Source organism: Gymnogyps californianus, chromosome 3 (assembly GCF_018139145.2).
Source record: "Gymnogyps californianus isolate 813 chromosome 3, ASM1813914v2, whole genome shotgun sequence".
NCBI classification, from domain to species: Eukaryota; Metazoa; Chordata; class Aves; order Accipitriformes; family Cathartidae; genus Gymnogyps; species Gymnogyps californianus.
This window is the reverse complement of record NC_059473.1, coordinates 22,311,129-22,321,215: the sequence shown is the minus strand read 5'-3', so window position 1 is coordinate 22,321,215 and position 10,087 is coordinate 22,311,129. Positions and strand designations below refer to the sequence as shown.

At 39.5% G+C, this 10,087-nt stretch overlaps 1 protein-coding gene across 4 annotated transcripts in view; it reads left to right on the top strand.

Annotated features, from left to right (window-relative positions):
* Positions 1 to 3,474: 3,474 nt before the first annotated feature.
* The window catches only part of LYPLAL1 (lysophospholipase like 1), a 28,676-nt gene continuing 22,063 nt past the window's right edge, over positions 3,475 to 10,087 (top strand). For 3 of the 4 annotated variants that reach the window (XM_050894186.1, XM_050894184.1, XM_050894187.1), the window contains exons 1-2: positions 3,475 to 3,794; positions 7,993 to 8,092. In XM_050894186.1, coding sequence (XP_050750143.1) covers positions 3,710 to 3,794; positions 7,993 to 8,092 — 185 coding nt within the window. In that variant the 5' untranslated portion in view covers positions 3,475 to 3,709. Of the gene's footprint in view, positions 3,795 to 7,992; positions 8,098 to 10,087 lie in introns of all 4 variants that reach the window. The other variant, XM_050894185.1, reaches the window with a different exon arrangement.

Genomic DNA, 10,087 nt, shown 5'->3' with positions numbered 1-10,087 from the left:
GTGGCAGTTGTGCAGAGAACTGTTTACAAGAACTTTTTAGAATAAACTATGCCAAGATGTACACTGAAAGAGGAGACCTAAAAAAAACCCATGCCATATAAATTCTATGTCAAAGCACTGCCATTGATTTCCAATGAATGAAACTACCTGCAAATTTGAGGATAGTTGCTAATTTTTATCAGATCACAGTAACTGGCATGATGGTCTTAAAAATAGTGGACAGACCCTTCAGCCTGTAAAAAACTGGGAGAAGGATAGGAGAGGGAAGGAATGTATAAAAGAGTCAAAGAAATTCAGCACTTAATTTTAATGCCCTAATAATGAAGAAAGCAAGTATAGGGTACCTATCACTCAAGCTATAAAGACTAGATATTAATGATGTGATCTTCTGATATGGTGATGATAATGACATGATACTGAGAAAGAAATAAAGGGAGTGTGTGGAAAGATCCAAATACTTGATATTTTTATTTCCACACCAAAATCCCTCCTTCTGTCAAAATCACCTAAATGTAAATATAATCAACTAGAAATCAGATATACTTCTTTGTAATCATCGATGAAGCATCTGTGGACTAACTCACCTACTAAAAAAACCCAACAGTAACTGTACAATACCTACAAACTATTTTTCAGTGTGGGGTGCAAAAGCCTTAGTTCTGCATATACAGTTATAATAGTGTTTCTGGGTATGTACACATGCTGGACATAAAAATTACTCTGCAACATACTGTTTTCAGCTAAAGTTAATTTTGAAGTGCAAAGCCATTTTAAATGAGAAAAATATCAAAATGGTTGAAAGTAAATTAAACTCTTCTGGTTTCTTCTGAATAGAGTCAGTGTGAGAGAAGAGAGTCAGAACAGAGAGCACTGTGAGCAAGAGCCTATCCTAAGGAACAAAACACAGCTCACACTTAACATTTACTTTCTTTAGAAAACTTAAATATGGCCACATATTTATATTTCAATATTTATTTAGCATTTAAGTCAAAATTTAATCAATTTATTTCATTAAGCCCAGAAAAAAAATTAAAAAGAGAAGCAATTGCAACAGAATATGCTTTTAAGGGTGTGGGAGGACATTTTATTGACACTGTGAAATGTAATAAATTCCTTTTGGAGATGTTTCATGTCAGCAGTGCAAGACTTGTAAAAAAACATAAGCATCAGAACTTAAGCATATGTTAGTTTAACAAAATTTGCAAGCTATTTTCATATTGTGTATAATTTTCTACAGTTATTAACATATTGTTAATTCATTCAGGATAGTCCTTTCAGTTAATAGGGCTAGGTTTTAGCAGCAGCCATGATTTTCATGGTTTTCATGGGTTACATCTGTCTGCTTCATAGGCTTCATAGGTTTGGCCCAGGGAAATAGTTATAACCCTTTTCCAGTTCTTACTCCAAGCATGTTCCCGCCTTCCCCTCCTTCTTCGGGTAGAAGGCAAAACTGGCAGGGGAGGTGACTCCATCATCCCTCTAACAACAGAAAACTCCCAGAAATGAAAGAATCATCTCCTGGCCATTTCTGAGCACTTGATTCAGATCTATCACTGTTAGAAGGGCTTTTTTGCAGTAGGTTTTTTTTTTCATGTCATTAAAATACATTTTTAATATAATTAATATTCAATATCATTAATATACGTACAAAGATCCCAAGAAAGCCTTTTCGTCTGGTATAAATAACAAGTTCTCACAGTAAATTTGTTGTCATCAGAATTATAACTCAGCTTTTTTCCGTTTATGTTTGTTCAGAGCTCCTATTCTCTCACAAGTTTCTATGCAGTTGGCTATTTTGTCTTTAATTTTTGAAAAATATTGGTCTTTCCCCTGAGGTCCTCTCCCTTCAGGGAAAGATAAAGATAGCCCTTTGCTTGTTTTCTAATGGAAAAGAAAGAATAAATCTTATGCCTTGACTATTTATCTTTAAAAAAACCAACACACAAAATTCTGCAAACCTAGAGTACTATTTTTGCATGGTCTGCTATTTTATCTTTTGTTTTGTTCCTGGCATCAAGCATTATTCGTTGGCACAAAGAAATCTTGTACCTCCAAGCTTGTAACTCAGAGGCAGGGAATGATAAACCATAAGGTTTAAAAAGGCTTGATCATGGTTTGTTGTTGTAACTGTGCAGAAAAGTTTGTCGAAGCCACACATCACCTTTGTTCAGTGATCCTTCACATATAATAGCCCTCAAAAATGACAATGCTCGTGAAAGATGGCAAATTAAAATATTACAAATAAGTATAATTAAATGAGTGAATATGTCCTATAATCATGATTAAACTTTCCTGCTAAGCTAATTTTAAAAAACAAGAGCGTTGATGTCTCAAATACCACAATTATTTTTGTATACTGCAAGTCAAATGAGAAGTAAAGTGTGTCTCAGGTATTAGCCACTGGCAATATTGCCTTGTTCATGGTGGCACTACTTTACTGAGATTTTGCATTGTTGAATTGGGCAATTGAGACTGTAGAAAATTTTAGATACCTCTTTCATCCCTCTCCACCATGTAATTTTCTCATTTCCCTAACTATCAGATTTTTTTTTCCTTCTATTTACTTCTTGGCCCCGCTGCAGAATGCTTCTAGAAATGTTAAAAAGACAGCTGCATACATTTTGAAGGGGCATCATAACACGCCATTTGTCAGTCTCCATTTAACTGGTGCCCTAACTAAATTCATAGGAAAATAGTAGTCAAGACAGTAATTTGAACAGAAATACAAGCACAGCATGCTCTTCATATTACACACACACTGATGTTTCATCTACTTAACCCACAGGCCATTCTGAAGGTAATAACAAGCTACCTCAAGAGGCTAAGGTTTCATTACATTTTTAAGGACTAACAGGTGTGCCCCTATGGCTTGCCAAAATACTTCATGATGAACTGCAAAACTAATCTGTAAACTTGCTGCTCACCCCCTGGCTCGCACTGCACCTGGCTAGTGAAATGGCAATAGCGGAGTTTATGCTGGGTCATCCTTGTTCCACTGCCGCAGACCTCAAAGCACCAAGGCAGGTGGTTAATCGACACACCACTAGAAAAAAAAAGTCTTATGACCTTGAATGAGTATAGGTTACCTACAAGTGCAAAAGAAAGCTCCTACTCTTTATCCCCCTAAAGCAGTTCAGTAAAACTACCAAAAGCATCAGAGTAGTTGTGCTCAGACATGGATTAAGGTCAGACAAGCTTTCAGACGTCTCCTGGACCTTTATAACGTTGGTCCTTGCAGGCCCTTCGCTTTCTGAAGCACCTGGAAGGAGCCATCAGAGCCCCCTGCTACCTGCCTCGCCTCAGCTTGCTTGCCAGCCAGGCCTTTACTCTTGAAAGCGTGCACCTGGTGAGGCCGAAGCCTAATTGCCTTTCCAAACACATACTACGACATGAAAGGGGCGACCCTCCCTTTACTGTTTGATCCCCAGTTTGCCTACCATATGGCATTTCTAAACATGGGGTCTGTATAGTATTTTCTATAAATAGGAAGAACGTTTCTGGTTTGGGGCTGGGACAGCTGTCCCCAGCACTGCCTGAGAAGAGCGAGGTGGTTTCTGCCGCGGCACGAAGCGCTAGAAGAGGCCCCGGGCTCCCTCCCTCCCCGCCGGCCAGCGGGGCGCTGCGGGCCCGGGGCCGCCTCTGCGCCGGCGCTGTGGGCCGCGCTACCGGCCGGGCCAGGGGGAGGAGGAAGAGGAGGAGAGCGGCGGGCATGGCGGCGCCCGCAGCGCTACAGAGGAGCGTGGTGTCCCCCGCGGGCAGGCATACTGCCTCCCTCATCTTCCTGCACGGCTCAGGTGGCTGCTTTACCCCCCCCCCCCCCCCTTTTTTTCCCCTGCTACCCCGCGGCGGGGCCGGGGCTCGGTGGGCGTCGCTTCCCGCTGGGGAAGGGCGCAGGGGTGCCGCCCGAGGGAGGCCGCCCTCCGACCGCGGGGTCGGGGTGGTTGCCTCGCCGCCTCCTGCGCGTTGGGGCCCTGCTGGGAGCGCGGCGGTGGAGGGGGGAGAGGGGGACACACACGACAGTGTCGGCCCCTTCAGGCCGCGGCGGCCCGAAGGCGCCGGCCGGCAAGAAGGCGCCTCCGTGGGCAAAGCGGCGTGCGTGTGCGTGGACTGGGTCTAGCGTTTGGGCCTCCCTGGGCCTGAGGTGGGTCTGTGGAGTGTGTTTTAGGGATGGTGCTGTTATACACCAGCCCGGCTTTCTTTGCCATGAGAACAAATGTGTTCCAGAAGACATTTTCTTAATTCATCCACTCTAAGGGTAGCCACATGCAAAGGGTGATTTTTTTTCGTAATTAAAATGGCTCTTGGCGTTTTTAGGGTCAGATGTTGTCGCCTTTTAAAAGCCAGTGTTAATAGACTGACTTCTTTCTGTTCAGAAGGGTCCTAGCTGTGTCCAAACTGGCTTCATGGCCACCATCTGCAGAAGGTAGTTACCCGCATCAGTGACCAGTCTGAGGGCAGGAGGGCGGCAGGAATGTGTGTTTTGTTGGGTTTTTTTCTTAAAGGTTATTTCTAACCTGCTAAATAACAACAACAAAGTCCACATGACTCAAAAAAAAAAAAAAAGAAAAAACAGTAATCGTAGGTCTTTATTAGATCAAGACCTTGGGAATCAATTCTGTTGAGCTGTCCATGTGCATATGGCAACGTGCTCAACTCAGTGTCTTCTTCCTCTTAGTTTTGCTTTTAGCTGATGCTTCTATTTAGTTTAACGAAGTTGTATGTGCTTATTAAATTAGTTTCATTTTTATAATCTAGTTTTAATTTTGCTTTTTCTCAAATTCTGTAAGTTAAAGAATGAAAGCGAAAGAGTTCATAAGATGTATTCAGCCCTCTTGTTAACGCTAATGCTTTAATGCTTGAGGAAATAATTTTCTCTCATGTTGGAGGAGTAAGGGAAGATTATGGTTAGAGGTTGATTCCACATGTGGTTAAAGTACTCTACAATTTTTCATTTTTGATATGATTTCATTCATAATGTTTGCAATGGGGAGGTACAAGGGTGCTTTTATTTGGTTTTGTTTAGCAGTTCCGCAGAATAGAATTTAAAACAGAAGTAGCCGCAGTGCCGTTGCTGTGGGCTGGCCTATAAACCTGAATTGTAAACCTTCTGTACAGTGCTTGTGATGGAAAGTGGCAATCAAATGGCATGAATCCATTTTGTTCATAATGCTTGCTCCAGACAAATTATAACACATGGAGAATGTAAATGCAAAATGGTATAGAAAAATATTAGAAAGTTCCTGGTACTGTACGTCAAATTTAGGTAGAGGATCCATTTGGTAGCTCAGCAGTGAAGGCAAATGGACATAACAAGTGTATAATAATTTTTTAGACATAGGTTTATGACTTTGCATGTTGTAACATGCATAGAATCATTTAGGTTGGAAAAGACCTTTCAGATCATCAAGTCCAACCGTTAACCTAGCACTGCCAAGTCCACCACTAAACCGTGTCCCTAAGCACCACATCTACACATTTTAAATACCTCCAGGGATGGTGACTCAACCACTTCCCTGGGCAGCCTGTTCCAATGCCTGACAACCCTTTCAGTGAAGAAATTTTTCCTAATAGCCAATCTACAAGTTACATGTAAAGTTTAAACTTTGCACAGAAAGAAAATTTGAAAATTCAAGCTATATTTGAAAGGAAAATAATTCATATTTTACTTGAGGAGGGGGAAAAAAGGTAATATTGCTGCCATCAGTCTATTTAGGTTTGTAAACAGACTCAAAGCAGAATTGTCTGTGCATTGTTTGCTTCTTTTTAGTAGTGTTCAGAAGAACATATAATGCTAAAAGCGAAGAACAGCCTGAAAGACAAACCTTTCAGAAGGCTGTTGGGTTTTGTTTGGTGTCACAGTCTCCTCTCTTTCTCCCTCCCCTCCGAATTCTATTCTTACCGAATCAAAATGCATTACCTCTGCATGCAAGTGCTCACAGCGGTTGCAGAGCATTTGGACCGTGGGGACTCTTGACACACAGAAGGTCATAGTTAAATTTTCTTTTAGTTAATGAGTTTTCTTGAACTTTTCATGGACAAACTAGCTTCATTAACTGTAAATGTTTCTGCTGATCTTGGCAAAGCTTAAGAAATGTGAATAAACAATAAACAATGTGTCCTGCACCATTAAGGAGTTTGTGAAGAGCTAAGTAAGTCCCAATTCTGTAAGCATTCAGATAGTTGCTTAGGTTGACCTGCCGGAGGGTTGGTCCTGTGCAAGTATTTGCAAAGCTTAGACTTTTGCTTTCTAACTGAAAAAAAGAGGAGTGTATAGGAAAAAAATTTATTCAAGCCTCCTTAAGATACATTGTTCATAAACTAGGTGACAGCAACCATGAGGAAACCCTTGCATGTCAAGAGTGTCTGCTAAGAATCAAAGGTGTGTTTGGACTTCAGAACATACTACTAATATAAGCAAAGTGTTTGTGGGAATGTGTTCTGAAGCATCCAGTTAAAGATGTAACTTTGATTTTGCTGTTTAACGTAGTACAGAATAAGATTTGTGTCAGTTTTGTGACCCTGTTGCGTATTTGTCACTTGGAGTGTTTAGGTCAAACAGAGAATGTCATGGTTATGCCATTTGTGCTTAACAAAAAAAAAAAGCTGGGTTTGGATCCTTCTTGCCTTCTATTTTAATTCTGAAGATGCATTAAGTGTATGTGTAAATAAAGATCACCGAGTTTTGTTTGAGTGCTAAAGCAAGAGCAAATCTTTTCCATTGGGGAATTATAATCACTGTAACAATAAACTGGTATATTCATGTGACACTGTTCAGATGAACCCATGTAACATGGCAGTAAGCCTGGCTTAGGGCAGTGATATTTTTTTCCCGTGGTTTGGCCATCTTATTGAAAAGAGTAGGGTGAGTCCTAAAGTCAAACTGACCAACTTGAGATAAAGTAATAGAGAATACTGTTAACTCAGATTAGCAGTTTGAGTTGATAATATGTGGGAGCCTCGACTTCAAACAAGACTAAAGTCCTATGGCACCAGTGGCAGTAGTGAAATTCTAGTTTGCTGAATCCCCACCAAATTTTTAGGTTGAACATTATTACATGTTGTATTACTGCCTACTATAAACCATATTCCTTGATGGGCCAATTTGCTCAAGCTTGAACCATTGCTTAACTCTTATTGGAGACTTGTGTGTGCATGCTGTTCAGAGGGGTGGCAGTGAAGTTATAGTTGAAGATACTAGTGATGTAAAGACGAGCTCTAGAAACTATCTGGTGTTTATATTTTTTTGAATGGAACAAATCTTGCTGTGTGCATAAGAATTCATCCTGTATATCTGTTCATAGCACTTCAGTCTGCAGGGGTTTTGGCTGTAGGCTGAGTTGATAAGACTAGGAAAAAGACACACTGAGAGTCAGATCTCAAGTAGCTTTCAAATGGAACAGTGGGATTAAGGTTTTTGAGGAGCCTGCCAGATATTTTAACCCAAACTCATCTTGAGCACTTTTACAGAATGTTGGGAGTGTTTGACTGATACTTCCCTTAAAGCCTATGTGTAATATTAGCATAATTAAATGTGAAGATCCTTTTTATTGCTTGACTAGGTTTTGAAGTGGGTTAACATAAAATTCTGTAGTAAAAGTAATTGTCTTTTCTAAGGGGAGCAGCAGGTATTTTATCACACTTTTTAAGATGTTCATCAGTATTTTTTGTTTGTCAATGTTATCAGCAAATAAGATAAGTTGCAAGTAAGAGGTAAGGCCTTGTGCCTGATTAGGAGGTACTTAAGCCATTGGATGTAGTAAAGTATTTATTAAACTTGTGCTGTAGGACCTCTTAAGTAGTCTGCTGCTAGGACATTTTGAGTCCATCTTCATTGGAAAGGGGATTGAGGTTATTCTAGAAAATTATTTTTAGCACTTTGGAGGATTAACTATGATTTAGAAATCAGGTCAATCTGGCATAAATATATTTGACATTGTATAGTTTTCTTTCTAAATGTACAGAATAATTCTTGTACTCTTCTGTGTGATACAGGTGATACTGGCCAAGGAGCAAGAACATGGATAAAACAAATTTTGAATCAAGACATGGCTTTCCAACATATAAAAGTAATTTACCCAACGGCACCTGCCAGGTATTGTTTAATATGTTTTGACTGTAGGATTAAATTACTCTATTCCAGTGCTGTAAAATATGCTTGTGAATATTGGTACAGACTGTCATAACACTTCTTCTTTCTCATGTGTATGCTTTTTGGCAAAACTGGAGCCCAAAGGTGCATTGCTGCCCAGGGACTGTGATTTTAAGTGGTTAAGACTCTAAATGGTTAAGACTTCACAGAAGTCACAGTCGCTAATTCAAATTCAGTTATTGTCCTCAGTATCTTTCCATCTCCTTGATATAAATAGAAGATGATACTCCAGTGTGTGTTGTAATCGCATTATAGAGCCATGTTCTGGATCATAATCCTACCTATATTAACTCCCATAAATTAACCACTAAAATACTCTGCTGTATTTAATGCCAGGTTTCAGTTCTGAAGGTGGTCAGTCTTTTTGGCAAGTAGGATGTGAAAGATCTTCAGCTGCTGGAGAAAGGACTGGGAGTTTAAAATTATACATTTCTTCTAGTTTGAATCCTGACCCAACTGTTTCAAAGAGAATTGAGTCCAGCATTCGCTGTAGGTACAAATCTCGTTATTAAATGACACTGTGTGTTCAGTGGTAGACTGGAAATATAGACAAAAATATTTACACCTGGGAATTTGAAAGTTAATGAGGTCAAACCTAAAGGCTAAAAGTTGGACACCTACCTCCATATTTAGCAATGTAAAGACATGGCCTTCTATTTCAGAGACGTTTAATTTTTCTTGATATAAATTCATTTTTAAGGTTTCTGTGGCTCTAAGTTAGGAAAATGTTTCCTTGAAAGGTAACAGGGCTTAAGTTTCTTTCTGAATTTGAGCGTAAGTGTGGATGAATGCTGAAAGGAAAAGGAAATTGTGACATTCTACACGGACTTTCGAGGTACAGAGGTTTGAAAGTCAGAAAAAAATTTCTTGGAGGGTATAAACAAGTATAATAGCAGATTTTGTCTGGCACTCACTAATACATGAAAAAAAACTTTCCTTGACCATGTATTTTTATGATCTACTTAGGCAGGAAAAGCAATTGAGAGATTGCAGTGTGAATGTACTTACTGTGTTACAGAAAAATCAAGCCCATGAGTAGAAGTCTTTGAAGCAGTGTGTTTTGGGTTAGTAGGAAGTCAGTATGACTTTCTGTAAATAACGTGCTCTTATTTCATCGATGACAGGCTAAAGTGATGCTAGAGTTATCAGTGGCACATCAGACATATTGATGGGCTCCATTTCTTCCCTGTCAACACAGCAGGTACTGGAGAAATGTAGGAAGTTTTGCTTCCCTATGAAGTGATCTTTCTTCACATGTTATATGCAGCCAGAGCATCTCAGACCACATCTGTTAGGCCAGTGCTTCACTTTCCCATCCCACTGCACTTACGGGGTCCAATCCTTTTCTCATTTGGCTTGGTTTCTTTGGATAACTGCAGATGTAAACTATGTATAAATGATTAACCAGCAAGATCTTCGGACTCAAATGAGTGGTGTTTATGGGGCATTTGTTTTTATTTTAAGACTTTGGATTTCAGTACTTTGGTAAACAGATGAGAAGAAAGATACTGTTGTAATTAAAAGATGTGAATAACCAGTTACTTCAACTCTTCTTTTTTTTAAGTTGAGGTTACTCTTGTTCTTCTCTAGAGCAGATAGAGGTCATGCATGAGTTGATTCAGAAGTGGTTTTTAGCAAAACTGTGAAAAGTTGTATATTCAAAAAATAAAAAATACCCACACTGTCTTTGACTGGTAATATGAAGTACACTTGGGAATATTAGTGTACAGCCCTCTGTTGCTGATAAGCACCATTAGCTGACATAGTGAAATAAAACAGATGCCCTTAAGTACAATAATGTTTGCCACTGTTTGCAGCAATGCTGAAGTGAAGTTTGTGAAGATATGTGTTATTAGTTGAAATCGAAGTAACAGAAGCCTTTGTAGACCCATTTCAGGTTGTTTCGGTATTCAAATCCAAAATACACTATGCTTTTTA